At 37.2% G+C, this 23,960-nt stretch overlaps 1 protein-coding gene across 4 annotated transcripts in view; it reads right to left on the bottom strand.

Annotated features, from left to right (window-relative positions):
- Positions 1–23,960, bottom strand: part of MYO1B (myosin IB) — a 197,340-nt gene that overhangs the window by 12,970 nt on the left and 160,410 nt on the right. The window contains exons 15-26 of one of the 4 annotated variants that reach the window (XM_075934204.1): positions 23,770–23,832; positions 21,847–22,047; positions 19,568–19,794; positions 17,964–18,164; positions 16,557–16,650; positions 15,818–15,967; positions 13,742–13,810; positions 9,954–10,040; positions 9,588–9,674; positions 6,256–6,342; positions 2,435–2,509; positions 1,084–1,218 (exon numbers count right to left, since the gene is read on the bottom strand). In XM_075934204.1, the coding sequence (XP_075790319.1) occupies positions 1,084–1,218; positions 2,435–2,509; positions 6,256–6,342; positions 9,588–9,674; positions 9,954–10,040; positions 13,742–13,810; positions 15,818–15,967; positions 16,557–16,650; positions 17,964–18,164; positions 19,568–19,794; positions 21,847–22,047; positions 23,770–23,832 (1,476 nt within the window). The remainder of the gene's footprint in view (positions 1–1,083; positions 1,219–2,434; positions 2,510–6,255; positions 6,343–9,587; positions 9,675–9,953; positions 10,041–13,741; positions 13,811–15,817; positions 15,968–16,556; positions 16,651–17,963; positions 18,165–19,567; positions 19,795–21,846; positions 22,048–23,769; positions 23,833–23,960) is intronic. The other 3 variants (XM_075934205.1, XM_075934206.1, XM_075934207.1) reach the window with 3 other exon arrangements.

Below are 23,960 nucleotides of genomic sequence, written 5' to 3'. Positions count from 1 at the left end.
CTAGCATCTTAGTGGTAATCCTTTGCAGGAGCAGTCCTATGGCCCTTCAGACTAACACATTTGTTAGGTCATGAGCTTTCAAGGGTATCCACAAAAGCTCATGATCTAATAAATGTGTTAGTCTCTAAGGTTCCACAGCTCATTGTTTTTACATTTGCAGACTAACATGGCTACTCCTCTGAGACCTTTGTAGGGGGTTCACAAGACAAAACTTCACAGGTGTGGGTTGTGTGGGTTTTTTGCAATGATGTACTGTGACACAGCCTTTACAGAACTGATAATAATCAGGATTCTACTGTTCCTTTTAAGCTGGCAGAACAGCATTTTTGTAAATGTTTCATCCTGGAGTTGCTTTGAATGGGGCCCCTTACTTCCAGCATTAACTCCACTTTCTGAAAGCAAACAACTTAGAATATAAACATAATCAAATAATTACCAATAGTGATTAATACACATACACAGATATACAGAACCGTCAAAGTGTGGCTGAATAATTTGGATGTTTGCAGAATTCAGCATGTTCCTGATTTACCATGCTAAAAAGTTACGACAAGAGAATCTTTGTCTTGACAGTTTGCAGAAAATGGCATAGCTGTAAAGATATCATCACAGATGATGAGTGCTCACCAAGTGTCTCGTCAGCACTTAAATAGGTTCTCGCCATTTTCTCCATGAACAGGTCCAAAACAAATTTCAGCTAACCACAGTTCACATGCATAATATTCCACTGAGTATTTCCAGGGTTAGCCTAAGAGCTAACTCCAGTCCTGGACGTGAACATAAGTATTATAAGCCACCAATTAACAGGAAACATGCATATTCACTTCATATTAAATTAAGAGCTGATTGTATAGAGCAGGAGAAGCAATACACTTTACTCTTCTTTTCCAACCACTGAAAGGACTAGATAATGTATGGTTATGTCTGGAAAGTCAAACAGAAGGATTAAAAGAAACAGTTTAAGCAAACAAATTACTGGCACTGTAGCAAATATTTCCTAAAAATACACCCTCCATGAGCAAAAGTGAGGCAGTCAAGTCATATGATCAAATTGTATATCATTGCAGCCAAAATGCATCCTACCCTCCACAAATGGAAAATCCTCTTGAGTTCCTTGTGAGTTGCATCCAAGAATAGGTATGGCCTTGCTGGCCAGTTTTTGTCTATTGGTGATAAAGAAGGCATCTTATTCTTCATTTCCAAGAAGTACTTTTGCATCTGTGAGAAATTTGAAGCAAGATACTTCATTAATCTCAACCTTTAAAGCTACCGAAAAAGTGAGAAATGACAGTTGCTCTCCAATAAATAAGTGTTGTTATTCAATTAAAACTCCTATTGCCTGGATATAATGGAAGTAGTACAGGAGACATCTGAAATGGGTTTTAATCAAGCCACAACTTTATTATACAGATGTCTGGGACTAGTGTCAGAGAAAATGTGCAGTGCAGGTCAATCCATGTTACTTTAAATCGTTACCCAGAGCTCCCGCAGACCCCATTTGATTTCTATTCTGGCTCCCCCAGCCAACCCATGGCTTGGCTCTACCATCCACCACCCTCATAGGAGGGTAATAAGAATGGGGTTGGCTCCTTGCCATACCAATCAGAGGAATCCCTAACCCCCCCTTCCCCATTCTGTTCCATTATCCAATACCTCCTTTTAACTCCTTTATCCAGTCATTTATCTGGTTCCCAGATGCCTTCCCTATCAAGTACCTGCACTGAACATCCAGCCAAACCTACTAAATAAGTTGCAGCATATAGCCTATCTCCTTTCCTTATTGGAAAAGACTCTCTCTAACCCTCGCTGTGAGGAATGTGAAAAAACCGAACTCAACCAAAGCCAATCTGGTGGTGCAGGAAAAATTCCTTCCCAGCCCTCCTAAAAAAGGAGAAGCTAGCGTAATGCCCACAGCAGCTCCTAACCCAACCTGATGTTCACCTCCAGTAGAGGAGAAAAGGTGGATTCTGGCTTTGCTTGCTGCAAAGAGAATTCTCCCATCCAATGCTTGTACCTAGTCCCTTTTGGACCCCACCTTCCTGATGAAGTCAGTCAGTGTTGCAAACTGCCTTTTTGCAGCAGTCTCTGACCTCACCCCCTCCACCAGCCATAAGGCATAGGTGTCCTTATCAAGTAAACCCAGCCAACCCCTTTTCCCACTTAACTGTGGTGCAATCACACTTAAGCCTGTTCACAAGTTTGGGAAGTTAAATGTATTGAGAAATGCTGATGATACTAAGTGCAGGCTGCCCATGTCCTTAACTTTTAAACATGTTAGTATCCCTTCTTTACAACAAGTAACTAAATGGTCATGCCTTCACGTGTATAATATGATGTCTCCTTTACAAATATTAAGACGCTCATGTGCCTAACACTTCTGGCAATGCTAGAAAACAAAATTTTAAATTAACCTATAATGTAAATATGTACTTACAATTTTCTGAAGTGTGAATTCATAAATTTTTCTTCCAGCATTGGCTCGGAAGAATTTCCTGTATTCTCTACGGACCTGAAAAAATAAAACAAGCCTTCAAAGTGAACATGCACAATTAACATTTATCCACAAATGATTTTAACAAAGCACCGTACATTAAGAAAGTGAAGTGTGAAGTTATAAATGTGGCCCATGGAAACAACAGAAAAATCAGGCACACTCAAGAGGGAGGAAATAGGTCACAGACAAAGATCAAAGTTACATAAGGCTCCAAAAAACGATATTAAAAATTATATATAGTAAAAAAGCATAGGACTTTTTATAATTTTTAAAACTGTCAAATATGATTGGGTTTATCACAAAGTGAAAATATGTTCACAGCTCTCTTGCCCTAAGGATGAGTTGAAGAGAATGGACCTTTTCTAGTGATAATAATGTTATTGAGTCTCAATTGCCACTAAATCAATTTGCGAATTATTTTGTTCATTGATTTTTTCTTTGTACATGTACATCTTTATGTGTGTATTTTATAAATCTATATAATCATTAACGGAGAAGTGAATTCAGAAGAAAAGAACTATACATCAACTTTTTTCATACAATTGCTCTTAGAAAAATAACAGGAAAATGAGTTACTGGTGACTGATCATAGTAGACAAAACATATTAATTTTGTTTATAATCGGAGATATAAAAAATTTAGCAAACAAAGCCCCATGGAGTGATCAGCAAAAGCCACTTTCAGAGGAAATTTCTGATACTACTTTATATACTAGGGATGTAAGCGACTGGTTGACTATCCGATAACAAAAGCTTACTGGTTAGTCAACTAGTGCCTTGACTAGTTGTTTCCCCCACACCCTTGCTCCCGGGCTGGGAGCTAATCCCGTTGCAGCTCCCCACTTATTGACTAGTCAATGGAAAATCCATCAACTAGTTGATTAGTTGATTAAACTAAATTTAACATCCCTAGTATATACCCATTTTAAAAGCAAGTTTAAAGATAGAAAACTGAGAAATTTCTGCCTCCGATACTTCTATTAGTGACCATTACCATAGTATCTAACTTCTCCATCTATTACACATTCGAAACAGAAATTGAGACAACACACCACGTATTTGGACTTTTATGAAAGGCCCAAAATTCATGACAAGTTAGCTGAAACTCATGAACTTTTCTGCAAGCCTTAGCTGAATTAAAACAAATCTGGTAAAGATTTTAGTGGAAATCAGGAAAGAAAAGATGATGCAAACTTTTCTACACAGCAAGCTAATAGTTTTGGCTAATTTTGGTTAATGTTCTGGGGTTCATGTGAACCAGAAACAAAGTGAAATCCAGGGAATACAAACCTAGCTTAGTTACAAAGCACATGCCACAGGTCCTCTCAAATCCTCTTTAATCACACATTACATATTAACAGATTTAACGGCATGTAAAGTACTTCATTCTCACAAATTTTTTCCATTCAAATTTTTCTTTTCCTCTTCAGTTAAAAAAATATGTTTTTGAGTTTTCATATCTTAACTTCTACAAGGGAATTTTTTAATGAACTGCAGATATTTTCAGTAAAACCTGTATGTTCCTTATGCTATTAAAGTTTAGACTTCTCTAATTAGCACACAACCACCATTGGCACGCAGTGCCAGATTTATGCACAAACTGAGTAAATTGCATTTTAGGGCACCAGATTACAAGGGGCCTCTAAGTACAAAAAAACTACTAGTCTTTAGTTGCATCCTCGTCTCTGTACTGGTCTACATGCAAACATAAAACTTTATTATTTCTATTTTCATTGTCCTCTCCATTAAAATAATGCACATTTTTTTGGTAATGCTATGGGGCCTCTTAAATTTGACAATGGCTGGGGCCTCAGCATGTCTTAATCCAGCCTTGTTGGCATGTTAGGAATAGATATTATCCACACCTATAATCAGATTAACACCTTCAATCCCACTCTGACAATATTGACTGCAAAATATTTAAAAAATTACTTCCTTGTACACACAGCCACTGTCTCTCACTGAATGCTAACTGAAATTCCTTAAAAGCCAAGTTATTACTTAAGCAACAGTCTGTGAGCTTTTTTAAAAATTAGAATACTGCAACACACACAAATACCCAGCATAGTAAGAAAGTCAGCAACAACTCAATTCCTTGGCAGACCAGTACTAGAGAACCCCAAATCTGGAAAGCACTGCACATACTATTAAAATCCAATGTCCTATAAAAACAGAAAAATAAATTAAAAAATAAATTCAGAAAAAATTGATCCATCTCTGTTTAAGATGCTAATGATCATGAATGAAATAGGTGAAAGTGCATTGATTTAAAAGATACTAACTCAAAAGCTCCTCTCTACAAAGATCTTAGAAGAAAACAGCTATTCAATCAGCCTTTCCTTCCTCCCCCCAAAATCACACTGTGTTGGTGTACAAATGATTATGCATAGCTAGGATCTTGCGCTCAAACTCCATGTATATTAATATTCTGACAAATTGTGTTAAGTGGGGTGAGAAAAGTCCATTACTGATAGAAATAAAACCATAGTATATACAGAAAAGGTATACCCTTGCCATATAATATGTTAAAGGTTTTGGTTTTACTGAAGTTAGCTTTCATTTCAAAAATAATGCTCAACGTGCAGCAGTTTTTAGAAGGGACATTTTCTTGGTTTCAAATTATAAAAACTGACCTACTTTGACAATAGTAAAGCATGATTCTAATCTGAAGAGTGACTTCTTAAGAAATGGCACCTTCATATCCCCTACTTGCCTTCCCATATGTATACTGACTCACATTTTTCATTTAGTCACCATACGTTTTCATTACATTTTATCCATGTTCGCACAAAAGCAATGAAGCGTACCTGAAGGGATATAGCTTATGTAGTGTCAGTAGAACTGTCAACATTTCAACTGTCAAGTCAAATTCTGTCCCCATTTACAGTTGTATGGCTCCATTTTGGCCTAGAGAATCTTTATTCGCAGTGGTGATGATCAAGCCAAAAAACAGCACTCGGTTGGTTTCTCAGAACTCAGTGGTCAAGGACAGCAGTTTAAAAACATTTAACTTGCAAATTAAGCCAAGGTGATATACAAGCACCTTGACACGAACATGGAAGCCTATAAGATGCCATTTTTATTCTCTATTTACAGAATAGAACTATACTTTACTAATTGCAAATGTGTTTTCTTTTGCAAACCAATCCTCAGTGTCGAGGGATATAGAAAAATATATGAGTTGGCAGATTTTAATATTCACTGAAGAGATGTCACAGCATGCAATGCTGCATCATCCAAACAACTCAAGAAATAATGACTGGACACTATGCTTAACTCTAGGTTATACTTTGGCCATCCCACGTACATCAATAGATCTAAAATGAGCAGCAGTCAAAGCCAAATGGTCACACCCTACTTTCCACTATAACAAGGGTCAGTCAAGAAAAGAAAATACTTGTTTGTAATCTTTCATGATGGGATCCTTGTCACAGTAGGTCACATTTTAAGTCAACAACCATGACAGTGTCTCTAATTTAAAAAGTTATCTTCCACTAAAAAATTTAAACTTCTACTAAAAACAAGGAATGTCTTCATATTAAAGACAGCTGTAAATGTAGCACAATTGTTTAAAATGGTTACAAATGCCATTTAACAGACATTTTCAGATTAAGGATTTTTCAAAAAAGTGTCCATGACAAAACTAAGCAAAAGTAAGATCATGCTTGCTAGTGATCCCATCCAATCCATAGTTTATTATGTGTTAGTAGATGCCACGCTTTATTGAGTTCATTGTTGACACAAGGGAGTGATTGAAAGTACCTTCAGTCCAAGCCAGTAAGCCCAAATGACTGCAACAGCATGCTTACGCCTAGCCTCCTCCTTCAAGCGTTTCAATTCCCTTCGAGCCTAAAATGTTTAGATAGTGAATAAAGGAGACAGCCCAATGCAGATAGCACAATGACCAGGCAAAAGATCCTCCCAGACAGAACAGCTGATTTATGAATAAGATATAGAAAGATGGAAAACCAGCAACCATTAAAACCCAATGGGTCAGTGTGGAAATGGTGTTAAGGCATCAATATAGTTAATAAAAGCCTCTACACTGCTTCACTAATAGAAAAGGTAAGAATTACACAGGCTCCATTATTTGCTATGAATAGTTGTATAAGATCTGCCATGCATGTCTGCCAATCATTGAAGAGGAGTGTGTGATACTTAACAAAGTTTTCCCTCCTGTTACAATATTAAAGTGATATTTAGGAAAGTAAAGTCATACTATATATACAACTCCTCCAGTGACAAGTACCTGAGCACAGTATGCTCAACAACTTAAATAACTAATTATTTTTGGTCCCAGTCCCAACTTCAAATAAAACAAACCTCCCCCAATTTAACTCAATATTTAGAACTTTCATTTCTGGGATTTAGTTAAGATTCCAGTATATAGTCTTCCCCAATCTCTTTCTGATTCTCCACACGATGAAGACAGAGGCAATGTCACAGCACCAAAAAGCATGACTTCATCAGTGCACAACAAGGAGACAGGTACATGAATTTCATCTATTTAGGAAAGCAAATGCCAAAATATTTTACATAAAAATGTGAGATTCTGTTAAGCTATAGTTTTTACATTTCACAAGGTATTAGTAGATTAATTTTTCAGTTAAAGACACAAGACCAACAAATAAGTAGTTTCAATTGGCTTGGATAGGATACAACAGTAATAGTAGTTATAGCTTTCATGTACTTGCAGTATTCATATCTTGTCAAGTATGCTGAAGGAACTATGAATCCACTTTCACTTTTGCCACTTGCCTTTTGGATACTTTTCCATTTTAACAATAAAGGCTATACTCTATTAATTTAGATTTTTATAAAAGATACATTTTAGAGCATTCAGGATGGTACACAAATTCAGGTTTTCAGTATAAGATATATTAATGCTAAAAGGCACTGCATAGTCAATATCTGAGTTTTGAAGAGGAAATAATTTTTTTATAAATATATTAAAAAAACTTTACTTGTGGGATGACAATGTGACATCATGTCACTCTGCATCCTACAGCTCCTCCCCCCTCAACAACCCAGCCTCCTCCCTGCTGCTAACCCCATTAGCTCAGAACGAGGCCTGTGTCGCCCCAGCCCTTCTCCACCAGCCAAAGGGGACCAAAAGAATGAGGCTTCACCACCCCAGCCCTTCTCCACTGACTGGAGAGAGGCAGAGAAGCCCAGGCTGGCAACAGGGGAAGGTGGGTGGGGGGGGGGGCACAAGAGGCCCAGGCTTCCCTCCCCAGAGGTGGTGGGGGCAGGGCAGGTGTCAGAGGCTGGGGCAGCCCTGGCCCTCCCCAATAGCTGTGGGGAAGAAAAGGGCCTGCCTACCCCCAGAGATGGGGGGGTTGGCGAGTACAGTGAGCAGGGGGCACAGCCCCCTTTGTGTGTATATATCTATATGTAAATCACTGGTGATAAATGGATCCTGAAGCCTTTGCTTTAATTTCCCTCTTAGGAAAAGAGAGCTTCCTAAAGTGACAGGAAGTTGTCAGATACTGGAAATTTCTAATAACCCTGAGAAGCCAAATTAGATTGGTTACAATGAAGATTACGTCTGAGGGCACGCAAATTGTTGTTTAAATACGTTTGATTCGTGTTTACCTACAAATAGCCCTATTAAAATGTGCAATAAAATAAAAACCAAAGTGCAACATATTTAATCAGGTACTGTAATACAGAATAAATTTTCATTTGTCATTTTTTTAATGGTAAAATACATCTTCCTTGAAAAGCTCTACATTAGTTTGCTATTACTGCTACTGAGCTATTTGCACAACAGATGTATCACTAAGGCATTAAACATTTCATCAATTGTTTTATATGTTGGACAATAATAAACCTGATCTCTCTCTCTCTCTACATTTTATATACATACACACATACACACATACACACACACACATACACGTGTGTGTATGTATGTATGTATATAAAATGAACAAATTTACATAAAATAAATGAGGGAAAACATGTGTCTGGTAACAAGAGCTTTTTAAGAATTTACTGTGACATCTGGAAGTCAAACTAGAATGAAAAAAATATCTCATAAGCTAAATTCTGTAGAGTTTTCATGTTGATTCCCAGGATTATATTTCCATTCTTAGAGATTTATTTCTTAGACAAAATAGCATGGCTATGATCAAGTATAGCATTGCACTTTGGCTGTATGATAGCATGCTATGAGATTCATAGATATTTCTTTCCTCACTTAACTTCCTAGGTGTTCTGATAGCATACATAAAGCAGGAACCAAATAATAACTGGGCTATAAAATAATACAATGTTAATTGACTAACTGAATAAAATATTCTAAGTTAATAAAGAGTTTTTGTTAATTAAAACAATCGTTTCAATGTTATTCTCTAGCATAAACATTTCAAATGTTCACATAGCCCACAATCACAGCCTGGGATTAGCAAGAATCTTTCAGTGGGACTTCACTTCTGAAAACAAACAGCTGATGCTGGAATTCCTGGGATTTTTCTAGGGCCATAAGTTGAGAACTGCATGCTAACATCATTTGCTCTTAAAAATCCTTGTCATAATATTATACTTTGCAATACTGTACTTTTCTAACAATTTAACTCACAACCAAAGAAACAATTAAAACTGATTTCAAACTTTGTACAAATTACAAATAAAAGATATTTATGATTTTAAAACATACTATTTTCAGTTTAAAAGGAGCCTGTTTAATTTAGGTCACAGAATATACAATCCAATTCAAAGAAACCTAGAAGAGTAACACTGCAAGCACTTAACAGAGAAACACATGCTTAGCACATTTAAGTTTAGTTCAAATACGTTTTCTATCTTAGCCTTACTGCACTAATCATTTTTAATCTATCTTAATGGCTTGTTAGTAAGCAATCAGTACTATTTGGGTAAGCATGCTTAGAATGTCCTAGTATACAAGACTACCATTTAGGATGCTGTCAAGTTTATTAAGTGAGGTATCAATAGAAATGGGAGAAATCAAGGATCATGCTTTAATATCTACTAGGTCACTTGTATTAGTTATTAATCCTCACTATTTACTACTGATTAAAGTTGGGTGTTGTTGGGTAATGAAGGGATCATGAAATGTGTGCATGAAGTACCTTATATCCAAGCCAGTAAGCCCAAATAACAGCAATAGCATGTTTATTTCTAGCCTCCTCCTTCAGTCGTCTCAGTTCCCTTCGCGCCTGTGGTGTATTTGAAAATGGGTTATAGAAAAGTTTAGGGCAGAAAAGTTACTGCAGGTTCCCAATGGAGAGAGAGAGAGAGAAAGAAAGAAACCAGTCACTACAAAACAGTAAATATAAAAGCATATCCTGATTTTCCAGATGGCAATAGTTAAAATGTGTGCAGCAAAGAGAAATGCAAGTAGTTTAAGCAGGGTCAAAACATGTCTGTCTTTTCTAGAGGGTCTTTGCTTCACACAGTGGCTCTGAAACACTAAATGTTTGCTGTCATTCTCTTACCTGGGTACCATGCCAATAAGCTGATATAGTTGTGACAGCTTCATTACAGCGCTTCTGATGCTTAAGTTCTCGAAGAAGTTTTCGAGCCTGTTATCAAAAGAAAAAATACCCTTACTTCTAACACTACCTTAATTTCAATGATTTATAACCTACCAATCATGCCTTTCTAGTTCAAATCTGAGGGAGGTGAGGGAGAACAAAACCAAACCAAACCCAACACACCCCCTAATTTTGTAGCTCCACTAGCAGACTAATCTGTAGATCTGAGAGGTTGGGTCTTATGGTTACAGCATTTGACTGGGATTCTTGGGTCAATTTCTGCCTCTGCCACAGACTTCTCATGTGACTTGGGACAGGTTACTGATTTCTTGGAGCCTCATTTCCCTCTGCAGAATCAAGATAATATTCACTTGCACACTTTATCTCATTTTAAATTGTGGGCGGGATTTTCATAAATGTCTAAATGATTTAGGAACATCAGCTCATTCACTTTCAGTGATATCTATACTCCTGAATATTTTGAACACTTGAAAAATCTCCACCTGCCTTGTCTTCAAGGCAGTCTTGTTTTACATCTGTGCAGTCCTTAGCATAATATTGCCTCAGCCTTGGTTAGAATCTCTGTCTAGGCACTAGCGTAAGACAAATAATACTAAAATAATGTGACTGTTTTGGTCTGCTTTTAGAGGCGGCTGGCACTTAGGGCTTGTCTTCATTCCAGCATCAGAGTAAGTTACCGTATATTCCGGCGTACAAGACGACCTCTGATGTTAAAAAATATCCCCCAAAAATTGGGGGTCGTCTTGTACGCCGGGTATACATCCCAGGTGCGCCTGGGATGCCCCCCCGCCAGCTTCCCCCGAGGCTTTCAAAGCTGCTGCGGCTTTGCTCCCAGTGCCTCTGGTCTGCTGGGGACCATCTCCAGCAGACCAGGGACACCGGGAGCAAAGGAGGCGGAGGGGCGCTGGGGTATAAGATGAAACCCTATCTTTTAATTAAAAAAATAGGGGGTTGTCTTATACGCCCAGTCGCCCTATACACCGGAAAATATGGTAACCCAGCTCCCACTCATACACAAATAATCTCTAGCTGTAGTTAAGTGGTCCTTTAAACTCAACCATTGTGTGGTAAGGAAAGTTGAAGCCCAGATGCTGCTAGTGTTCAAGATAGCAAAGAACTGGGGGCAGCTACTCTGTAGGGCTCATCGCATTCTGTACTACTTGAGGGTTATTTGGCAACGTGACTACTCTCAGACAAGCTAGACTAACTTTATTAAATCAAGTGTAGGTAACTCAAGCAAATTACTATGAAGAGATACTTAGTGCCTAACTAAAAATACTGTTCATTCAACAGACAACTCCATCAGTAGCTTGGTAGGACTTCATCGGTCATATTAAAAAAATTCTCACTACCTCTTTCCCACTCTGGTCCTTACAAGGGCATGATATATTACAAAATAACATTCATCTCGGCTTTTAATTTACAAAAGTAAGTTTTGAACCCTCATGATTGCAGAGATAACCTTTTAAATATGAACTGAGTATACACCAATATCACGCCTACAGAAAGCCACAAACAATGACTCTTAGGTGTGAGCTCCAGTGTGGGTTACAACTGAGTATCAATTCGAAAGCGAGATAATGACACTTGTGTCAACTTATCAATGACCAACCATGGAGCAGGTAAAGTGGATGGAAAAGAAAAGGAGGTGAGATCAAAATCTTTGAAGGAAGGATACTGGGAATTGCCGCGAGAACATAGGAGATATTCAAATACTGAGAAGTGGTACGGAATCAGAAAAACCAAGGGTAGAAACAGCTGGTTTTCTCACTGACTAATATTGACAATACAGGTACTGAATAAATATAGTTGCTACATACAAGCTGTCGTCTCTGGGATCTCTGCAAACCCTCCCAGAGAGATGAGTGAGAGGTCCATGGTGTATGAAGCCCTAAAACTATTTCCTGGCCCGTACACTGTAAGTAAGAAAGCCCTCTTCTCTGAATGAGTCTGACACCCCCAAAGTTATACATGAGATTTGAAAAAAATCTTCATCTGAGAAAAATCCTTCAGTTCTTCGTTTTCTCTTTTTTGTGAATACATCAAAAGGATCAACATCAGCAATGGAAAAGAGTTATTTAAGGTAATGGCCAATTTTGGCACAAGAACAAATGGATACAAACTAGCCATCAGTTTAAAATTATTTTCTAATCATCAGAGGACTGAAGCTCTGGAACTTTCCATGGTGAGTAGTGGGGGAAAAACCCTAACCTGTTTCAAGAGGCTCACCTTGATAAGTTTACGAAGTTCTGGCTACCCAATGTTAGCTCTCAACTCATGATCTGAGGAGTCCTGGTTTAGAACGTAAATGTGCTAATGCCAATCAGACAGTCCATGGATTAGGAACCAAAACTGGGTTATCAGAACATTTCAAAGGGCCAATGGCAACTCATGTGGCTCCTCTCCCAGCACCACTCTGGCTTGGCCCAGCAGTCACAATGACAGGAGTTTGAATAGGATACATTTGAGAGAGTGGCACTGCAATGCCAAGAGCCAGCTCACAACTCCATTCACACAAATCTGGCCCAGTTAAGGAGTCAGGGCTGAAACCCTACAGATTGCAATGGGCAGAGCTGAGAGCCACTCTCACCAGTCTCAGGGCACAATGCCAACCACTGTGGAGTGAATGATGTACAGGCCTCAATGTGCCCCCCAGGCCTTCATCCCCATACTATTGGGTTGCAACAGGCTATAAACATTTGCATCTTGACCCCAAAAAGGTGAGAACCACAATTCTAAAGCACTGAATTGCAGGAAGTATCATTTTCAACGGCACTGAACAAAATTAAACAAAATCTTTCTGAGCTACATCATAAATATTAGCTTATGTAAAAACTCGGGTTTTATCTTGGTCACTAAACCTTTATTAATCCTTGTTTGCACAGAGAATAATTCCATGTTTTCAATTCTTTTGGGATACACAATAGTGTAAGTTGGCACCTGTTCTGCAACAGTGGGCTCTAGCCTTGTAGCACATGAAGCGTTTACTTTGCAACGGATATAACAGTACTGTGATGCCAAGATTTTTTCCCCACAAGATTTAAAAACAAAGCAAGCAAGCATTAGACTTGCCTCTCTCCTGAAACTAGGTTTTATGTGTTCTCCAGTTCCTGTCTGAGTGTAACCCATACACTTTCTGGGTATGGTGTACTTTTAGTGGCACTTAGACCACATACAGAGAGAAACAATGAGTTTCCTCTATAGCCTTAGCTGAGAGCCAGCTGGCTTTTAGCTCATGCAGTAGAGGCTCATGTATTAAGGTCCGGAGGTCCCAGGTTCGGTTTTGCCTGTCGGTGCTACATGAACGCAAAGGAAATCTAATTTTTCTCTCTTTTTTACAACCTAGCTCCTTGAAACCTCTGTCACGGCCACAATTCTAGCAGTGGGCAGGATTCTCTAAAAACAGGCGGTGACACAAGTTGGGAGCAAAGATAGGGAAGGGTAATGAGACACACTCTATCCATGAGCTATGTATGAATCAAGAACATTCCCGTATCCCCAGCAGGCATAGAAGACTGACTACAAAACCATGTGAACCAGAACCTGGCTGACCCATAAACTTTATACAACCGTAGTCAGTTTTGTCTAGGATTTGAAAGTCTATAAACTGGATAATTAATCTGCTCCTTACCACTCATCGCTTCTCAGCTGATCCCAAGAGGATCAGCCTTTATTAGCCTAGGCTAGCAGAACCCAAGGCAGCCACTGCTCAGTGATATCCAACTCACCTTCCATCCTCGGATGTAAGACTGTACTACAATAGCCGACCTCTTTGTCTGCTGATACTTCTTTTGTTGCTGTATTTAAAAAAAAAAAAAAAAAAAATCAATAAATACAGTTTAGCAGAGAAAGCCATGGTTTCAAAACTGCCTTTGTCAAAACATTCTTTGTTAACATCTGACAAATATAGTCATATTACAATTGAACCAAAAAGTAATGGAGAAGAGTGGGATAATTTCTCATCACATGAATGAAGGTGTGGCTTCCACATCTAACTCAAGAGGAAACAGACAGCAGAGTACATGGACAAGGACACTTTATGGACAAAGAATGACTAACCTCCAGCGCAGAGGAAAGTTATATGAATGAAATACTAACAGCCATTGTTTTGTTGATAAAATAGTTCAGATTGTCACAAACTCATTGCTCCAGTTTGCCAGCCGCGCCCACCACTTGCAGCCATAAGACTTTTGTGCTTCATACGCACCATTCTATTATAGTATCAGTACTAATAATGGTTTTTAAAAGATGGCTTGGTAAAACTATCCTCCTAAGTCAATTTGATGAAAACCATGAGGACAATTTCCTTAGCAGTTGAACATTTTCCTCTCAAGATCATAAACTCCTTATTTTTCTAGAAAGCTACTGGCTAGTCTCATACTCGATCAACAAGAAGCTGAAAGTTCTGCAATGCAATATGAAGGGCTGAATACTCAGCTCAACATCCAGTCTGAGAAACCTGTGCTGATCAGCTCTGCTGAGGGATGGGTGTGTACAGGTGTTAAGATGTTCTCCCTCACATGCCATATAAATTCACACTCCTTACACAGCTTCCCAAATCCTGGCCTCTTTGTGCTCCAGACACACTAGTTCTGATGCAAGAGTAGTCCTCATATTCAAAGAAAGGAGCAGGCATTTTCTTGGGTGATTGAAGAAGTCCAAAGACTATATTGTAATAAAATTATTGCTGTACATTTGCAGGAAGCCAATGCAGCTCTACTGGTTAGGAAATACATTTGGTCAGGTCAAGCATTGGTTTTTCATTTGTTCTCATTTTCTTATATCAACAGACCTGCAAATTTCAATAGTGACAACTCTTTTTAAGCCATTGAAGTTCTTCCAGTTACTCAGTAATGTAGATATATAGCTGCAATGGAATCCAATCTTAATGTTGGGAGTAAATTAAACTGGACAAGTTTGTATTGAAAATGAATTTTTACAGTGTTCACAAGACAGTAAATGGGTTATTCTGAGACATAAAAAAGACACACATTTTCTAATTTTTCAGGATAAGATCGTGTTTGACTGACCTTCGTGTTCAATCAAATTGAATACTAAATCAAAGCTACATATAATATTATCAGGAACTGTACATCCTCTCAGATACACTAATTTGACAGTATCATAATATCTATTTCAAGAGTTCTGTTTCAGTATGACATGCTATTTCATCTAACGGTCACTTGGGCTTTTAAAAGTCATACAAAAGGAACTTAAAACTTCTCTTACCTAACTCTGGAAAAAAAGATTGAAAACAACACATTACTTAAGCTTAGTTCATAATCTGGAAAATCCTGTCTACAAACAAATTCTGAAATGGTTTTAGAACTATATTAGCAAGAACAATTTAAAAACAAGTCTATGAACTGAAACTAATAGGATAAATCATTGGGACCTTCCCAACCAGTCTTGACTCAAATTTAAAGGCTTCAAATTATGAAAAAGGCAAAACACAATTGACAGAATTTCACATACAGTAAAATGTAAACATTACTAAACTTTTGTCTGCATTGGTTGCATGTTGATATATGCTACAAAGTTTTACCCAATGCTTAGAGAGGTCTTGCTAATGCTGCTAGAAAATCATGTCTCCAAATGGTTAAACCAACCAGGATAACCTGACAATCCTTTTCACACAGATCTAGTACTTCAGTTTGAGCCTATTTATTTCAGTTCTCTTATGTGACTATGTTGGGTGCCAAAACACAGATGTAAAATTGTATACTTTCATCAAGCTGATAACTAAGAAAAAAGATCATTATTAAATAATAAGAAACTTCTGCTTAATAAAAGTTGTGTCTTACAGCATATCTCCTGTACCAGGACGCAATCACAATCTGGCTCCTTTTCATTACAAGGAAACGTGTACGACATTTCCAGCCTCTGTAAATCTTCTGAATGAGTGTGGCCAGGTCCTCTAGGCGTTGTTTTCTCAAATCTTCTAATTTGAAGAGCTGAGTTAAAAAATAAGTGACAGCAAAACACAAAAGCATAACTTTTATAACAAAAATATATCAATCCCTCGAGTCCCATTCTTCGCCTCTTGAGAAATCTTTAGCTGGCTCGTAGACCATAACTACTGAACATGGCCACAAATGTGGTGTTGATTAATATATGCCTTACATCCTGACGTTATTCAGTGAATTCAGTCTTATATTAAGACATTGAACTGTTGCAGACAATTACTTCCATAGGCTTTTCATCTCTTCCCAGCCTCATTTAGATTTATTTTAATGCTTTTTTTAAGCCTGAAATTAATCCTTTGAATTTCTATACAATGTTTATCACTATACTTCCAGGAACCTGCACTAGTCATCTAGCAAATTCTTCAGCATTAGTGATGGACAATCTTCATGCAAGTTGCTCTTTGATTAGTGCTTAAAGTGGCTGGGGAAAAAGGAGGCACTCTACCATAATCAGCAGGCAGCAGCTTTAGAAAGAAAGTTTCAAGTGCACCCCTCAATTTTATTTATTCAGTGCCAGGTCTCTGGCACCCCATAAACATATCTTTGATTCTATAGAAAAGGAGGTTTGTTCACACACCGTTCTCGGGTTGCGGATGAATATTTTTGATCTGCCAAAGGAATATTCCTCTTCAGGGATTTCCAATTCATTGAACAGTACCTCCACACCAGCCCTAAGAGAACAAAATGAGATTTTTTTGAGCTATGTTTTAACACTCTTCACAAGAAGCAAAGACTACTTAGATACACAAACATGACATTAGATAATAGGCAGCATGTTAAAGCACATTTTAAATCCTTAGCATTTGACATAAGAATGGAAATGTACCTCATTTACCCTTTATTTAATTTAGCTATAGACAGAAGAATTCTATTTTGCAAGGGTATGAAGCAATGTGTGTGCGCAAAGAGAACAATTACTGTAAAGCAGTGCCAACAATGGCCTAGCTTTGACAGTCCTATGGGTTTTACATTGAAAAGAAAATATGACAGGATCACACATGAATGTCGAAACATTATTTTTTTCAGTCAAATACTACACCTGCACCTCCAAGCAGTTTACTCTACAGATCACTAAATATTAGCCACTCAGAGAAATTTGAACTGTTTTAAAAATGTAAAAAATGTCAAACTACAGGAGCAACACAACAATGCCTAAAAAGAGTCCAAATTATTTTGGGAGAAATTGTAAATATTGCACTTTTAACATTATCTTGATGATGTTCAAACTCCTATAATGCTACTCAAGTGACTGATACAAAGTAAAAACTACTGTGTTAATTTATACCAAATATAATTCCACGTAACATAGAAGCATGGGTAAAAGCTTTGAGAATGGAAGCAGCAAACTTGTATCTGGGACAATAGCTATACCTATTTTCAGGGCTCTGTATAATTTCAAGTTATAGAGTCAATATTGTTGTTTTTAGCTATGTAACTACTCCATGACTCTTTATGGCAATTGTTATCTTAAATCATTATAAAAAAAGGTGAAGGAAGACTATTTGCAATGTTGTCAAAGAAGCAGGTTGCTATAAGAAGATTTTGTTTTTCTTAAAGAGTTTTGCCCAAATCACTTCTTTCCAGACTATCTAATCATTTTCATTCTATTTTAGAGATGGTCTCTCTTGAGAATCAGTAAAAGTTAGAGGGCCTATTTGCCCTTTTTGCTAGAATAAAAACTTGTTCTATTGGGAGATTTAAAAGGAACTATAATAATTTCCTTTGTAAGTGAGAGTAATTTTTAGATTTTGAGTTGAAAATGTCAGTTTTCCAACAATGTGGAGCAGAGAGAGTCTGGCATAGGAAGGATAGGTTGAAATACAAATAATGAGGAAATAATCAAGCCAAATTGGCATACCAGATCAGGTATTATATAGTCTTATTTTAGAATCCCCGATTTATTAAAAAAATTCCAGGAAATCTGGAAAGCAATTATTGTATCCATTAAGCTATGAAGGAATAAGAATACCAGGGTTCTTCTTACCTAGCAGGTCCTCTCCAATGAGGCCAGGTCTGCTTACAAAGCATCTTGTACCTTTCTAGACAAAGCTCATAAGGCTGTCTGAACGCGTAGCCTGCCCTTCTAACCCGGACATTCTCTAGAAGACCCAAGTATCGGACCTGATGACACACTAGAGCTTCATTGAAGATATGTGCAGCTTTTTTGTCATTGGGTTTGATGCACCTGGAAATTGAAACAACATTCTGAATTCTGTAGGAATACTCATTTGTTGTATTGTACGTGTTAAGCTATTATGTTAGTTTAAGTTGCATACGTTATCAAATGTTACTTACTGTTTAATGTGGGTAAGTGCATCAGATTTGAACATTACACCACTTTCAATTTTTAAGTCCTAAAATCTTATCGACAGAAAACAAACTTGCCATTCTAAAATATTAGCTACGTACATGTTAACTGCTGTCACATCACATTTGACACATATACAAGTACAAACCAGTGAGATGTGCTGGGCGGAGGGATGGCTCAGTGGTTTGAGCATTGGCCTGCTCAACCCAGGATTGAGAGTTCAGTCCTTGAGCCGGCCATTTAGAGATCTGGGGCAAATCTGCCATGGATGGTACTTGGTCCTGCCGAGAGGGTAGGGGTCTGGACTCAATAACCTCTCAAGGTCCCTTCTAATTCTATGAGATAGGTATATCTCCAAATATTATATGCAGGCAGGCTATGACCCAGCAAAACACTTAAGCATGTAACTAATTTTAAGCCTTACTGAATAAATAGGCTCCCTGAAGTCAATAGCACTACTACAGTTCTTAAATCCTAACCATGTACTTATGCACTTTGCTAGATCAGAACCATAATTTTATTCAGTTTCTCTATTTTTTTTTCTATTTTTTTTTAACTGCCTACTTTTGAAAGATGTTGGAATGAAGTCCTATTTATCCACAAACAATTATGTGTTACGAGCAGGACCAATGCAAGTTTCCTTACACTGCTCCTACCAATGTACCTCACCCTGACTTTATGAGAGTAAGGGAGCAGTTGTATTTCTTGGTCATTTCATCCTATGAACTCTCCAAGAATGCCAAAAGTACTGTGAAAATCAGATCTGGTAGAGGGTTCAGGAAACCACAACAACTCAATTCATAGAGACAACTGAACAAGCAGGAAAGAGTAACTTTTCAGTCACTGCTCACCTGGGGTGTGTCTAGACTACATGGCTCCGTCTATGGAGCCGTATAGATGAGTTTACTTGGCAAAGGGAAATGAAGCGGCGATTTAAATAATCGCCGCTTCATTTACATCAAAATGACCACCGTGCTGTGCCGACAATCAGCTGATCGGCACAGCGCTGCAGCCATTTTGATGTAAATGAAGCGGCGATTATTTAAATCACCGCTTCATTTCCCTTTGCCGAGTAAACTCATCTACATGGCTCCGTCGACGGATCCATGTAGTCTAGACACACCGCTAGACTAAATTTCTACCAATGCGCTACAAGAGAAAGGTTTTATCATCTTTTGAACTACTCCCTGGAGACATCCATTCTCTGTTTTTTTCACAATGAAATTTGGTTAAGGCAGACAAATCCATTTTTTTAAAAGCTTTATCACAGAATAACTTACCTAATATAGTTTGGGTTTTTTGTCTGCAAGTTCTTCATCAGAGTAGCTACAGAAGCCTTGAATTGTGAACCTGCTGTTGGGGGTCTCTTTAGGTTAATCTTGGCAGGGTTACCTTCTGGGAATAACGCTTTAATGAGGGAGTGGTTGGCCTTCCACATGGCCTGGGAGAGGTCACGGTAGAGTAGATCATTATTCTTGTCAACAAATCCTTCTACCTGGTACATAACCTAAAACAAGAGAATCTAATTAACCAATATCATAGGATACAGGATAGGTCACAATTCAAGCTAGTCAGGAAGTCCCTCTTCTCCCTGCAATCATATGAATATTTTTCCTCCAAAAAATACCCAATATCAAAATATTTTCATTTAAATTTCTCTCGACATTTTTTTTCATGAAAGAGATGAACGACTTTTTTCAGGTTTTTTATTTTGTCAACAAAAGCCTAAAATAATTTGAATAAAATGGATATTTTCTGTGAACATTCCTGTTTTGGCAAAAAAATAGTAAATTTTCAGCCAACTCAAAATATTTAACAGAAAGTAACTCGTTTTTCAGTAAAAGACAGAACTTGGTAAGATCCTCACCCCACTAACATACCAACAAAGCTTCCTTACTTCAGCCAAATTATTAATTTTTCCCTTTGAAAAAAGCAGTGATTATTTCCTACTGTTTTAAAATCATGACACCAAAAACCTTCCCAAAATAACTAGCCAGTCAGCCACATTTATATAATTTATGTACGTAAACCAGAAAGTTACAAAATAATATTCAAAATTAACCTAGGAAATTCCTAAATCTCAATTGATATGTACTGGCTATCTTACATTCCCCAGAAGGCTGACATTTTAAAGATAATCCTTAGATGGAAAACAGCTTGATAACATGCATGGACAGGAAGGCTTGGGCTGCAATTGCTAATACAGGAAGCCTCCAGCAGAGATTTGCCCAGCTCTCCATAAATGAACACACTAGTTTTTTGGGTTGGCTTCTTTTTCAGTCTTGCCATGTGATCTCTCTGATAATACAGACACCTTCAGGTTCATTAAGTTTTTGTCTATAGTACATATTAATGATGTAGCCATATTTTACTATCCATCTAATGACTGAAAACATATTTCATTTTCCTTTATAAGATGCATTTCTGAATTTAACTGATAAGGAACACACTGACAGGCATTACTATTGAAAAACATACATAACTTCACGGGAAAAAAAAGCCAAAAATAGTATGCACTGACTCAACATTCTACCCAGTTAGTAAATATCAGAAAAAGTGGAGACTCATTGGCTGCTAGTACAGAAAGATCATTTACCCTAATTCCATTCTGAATATCTAAGATTATCTTCATTCAATTTATTTTAATGTTGACAATCAAATTAACAAATAAAAATGCCTTAAATAGTAGTCCAGGACAGATAGCAATCAATCACAAAATAAAAATATCATTAGGCTATCTAGTATGCTGATGAGAGGAAATCCTGCTCCCAGAAACTTTACAGCCATGAGCTGACACACAGAACTGTGATATCAAATTTGTGATACATAAACAGGTGAGAAGTTCAATCTGAAAAGGATCAATACATTGTTCTAAACAAGGATGGGTGGGATTTTTTTAACCTGTCCAAACCTGAAATAAACCATTTTTCAAGTCTTGTTCTAGCTAATTTAATTATCATGATTTCTTATTTTTAAATAGCTGCACACACACAAAAATAGCTAGAACTTCAAACTGAGGTCTCTATTTATCCTCCTGTTTAGCTTAGTAAAAAGCAAAATACAATCTTCCATCTGTCTAAACACACAAGATTTCAAAATAAACTCTGCTATTCTCTAATCTCTAAGTGCTCCACTTTCTCAGCGTATTTGCCATTTCTAGGATAGCAAACCCATTTTTTAAATAATATTTCATCTTCAAATGTGTGCATCTCTAAACAGGACATTTTTTGGTTTCAAAAGCTATACACTTCCAGTGATCAAGTCAACAGGAGTTTTGCCATCGACAACAGTGGGTGCAGGATGAATCCTTAAACATTAAAATTCATTGTCAATTAACTTATCATTGGTTTATGAATAGGAAGATTAACGAACAGAAGAAATGTTACTTTATATTCTGCATTTCATGAAGGCAATTCCAAGCTTCCACATCATTTCTTCATTGTATCCTCATTTTGTATTTAAAAGAGTACAAGCATTATTTCACTTCCCACACCTGGAGCAGTTTTGGCCTCAATAGGAATGCACATCAAGCCATGGGGATGTTCTTTCAGTACAGTACCTTGCCAGCATAATGCTGAATTCTGAAGCAGCTGTGAGGCAGTGATGTATCATTCAGGAAACGTGAACACTTGCTCATTCGACTCTCAAAGTGCTGATGAGTGGCACAAACTTGATTCAGTTTCTCTAAAAAGGTGTCATCAGTAACGGTGCCTGGCCTCAAGCATTCTTCATCTAGCATAGCCAGAATTCCAGTTTGATTCTGTAGTTTAAAAGCAAAAACATTGTATGGAGATAAATAAAACAGTGCTACCTTATACAAATGGCAACTAAAATGGAACTTTACATAATCAAAATATGCTTAGAAATGAAGTCAGAAGTAAACATCAGCCATATTCGTACATTTTCTGCTATTGTTCAGTGGTCCTCAGAATTTTGAAGTTAGCTTGATAAATTTCCAACCATCCCACTATAGCTGCATTCTAATTAAGAGCTAAGAAGCCATTCTATTCTGAAACCCTATTCTGTAACTTTCCCGAATTCTTCTTTTTGGACACACGGTTCACAAGCTCAATCTCAGATCAAACATGAATTTTTGTTTTGAAACTGAAGAAAACTTGAACCATTTTCAAGACACCTGGGCATATGGGAAAAAAAACAGATTTCCTCTTAAAAAATAGTTTTGACATTGTTTTTCAATAGGACAGTTTTCACAAGTTCAAATTTAAGGTCTAATTCTTCACTGAGAACTAATTCAGCTCCCACATCTAAATTCATCCTTAGCATAAGCAGCAAAACTCCATTGATTCTGGTGGAGCATGACCTGTAAAAGCCAACTGTGAACAGCTCTCAGTTTGAGAGCATTGAGTGTTTTTAAATTAACTGATAATACTAATGAGCTGCTATATAGTGCTTTAAGCACTTCATAAAGAAAGATCCATCTCCTGATTTTGGAGATGAAAAATAGAGTTCAAAGTCACATAACAGGCCAGCTATAGACCTAAGGATAGAACTAGCCAGCCCACTACTCCCACTATAGTGACTTATTTCGCTTGGTTATTAGAACAGTCAGCACATTAACACTTAAGAAGTTTTGAAGATGCTGCATTAGCTAGTCACAAAATCTTAATCAACATTTACATTGTGCAAACTAGAAAGTGGGCCCTTCTTCATAGCAAATCAAAATCTGTCCAGCTCTCATTTCCCTCACCTGATGTCCTCAAGAGACATTTGGTTTGTGTTTCTGAATGCACATTCTTGAGATTTGAGTCTTCTGACGTACTTTTAATTTTTAATTTAAACTGCATTTTTCTCCTATGCTGTTTATTTAAGAGGCTAATCAATAGCCTTCCACTCAAAAGAAAGTAAGGTAATCAATTTATGGGCAAAAGCTAGCATGCATTTTGTACTATTGGTCAAACCACGTTTCTGTTTGCATTGTTGTTAAGGAAGTAGTAGCAAGATGTGAAACAGAATGTATGTTAAATCAATAGGAACTACTGGGGTTAAGTACAAGTACATACTATATCAAAGTATACAATGACTCAATAACTGAGTTGCTTGGTTACCATTCAAAATAAATGTTATTTACAGTATGGCTGGTAGTTGATCATGACAGCTTTTAATAAAAACAGCAATGCATCAAACATTGATTACATGGAAGAAACTGATAATGTGTTCTTGTTATCTCATTAGTAAGTGCTGCACATCTCTAAGAAAAAAATTCAATGACATATAAACTTTTTACCTTTGTCCATTACAGACTTTTGAAGTATGTTAGATTTTTAGTATACTAAATCACAGTTCACTTATTTTAATAGTCAGAGGTCACTTGTTTTGAAATCCATGCTAAAAAGCTCTCAAACTAATTCTAATTCAATGCAGTTATGATATTGCTTCTATTTTATACATCTCTATTTTCAAATTTTAATTCAAATTTTAGCACAAGAATTCACAAAGGCAAAATATTTTAGTCGTAACTTACATTTTCTATTAGGTCACAAATTATGGCATTGTTGAAGTATTCAATGTGAGTCCATTCAATGCCCTATAAAAACAAAACATATAATAAATGAACTGAGAGAATCAATTGCAGGAGTCCTCTCTATTGGCATGTTTTCACTGCATTCCTATTTATTAAAAAACTCTTTCTAAAAGTCAGCCCTATATATGCAG

Source organism: Pelodiscus sinensis, chromosome 7 (genome assembly GCF_049634645.1).
Source record: "Pelodiscus sinensis isolate JC-2024 chromosome 7, ASM4963464v1, whole genome shotgun sequence".
NCBI classification, from domain to species: Eukaryota; Metazoa; Chordata; order Testudines; family Trionychidae; genus Pelodiscus; species Pelodiscus sinensis.
This window is presented reverse-complemented; position numbering and strand designations above follow the sequence as displayed.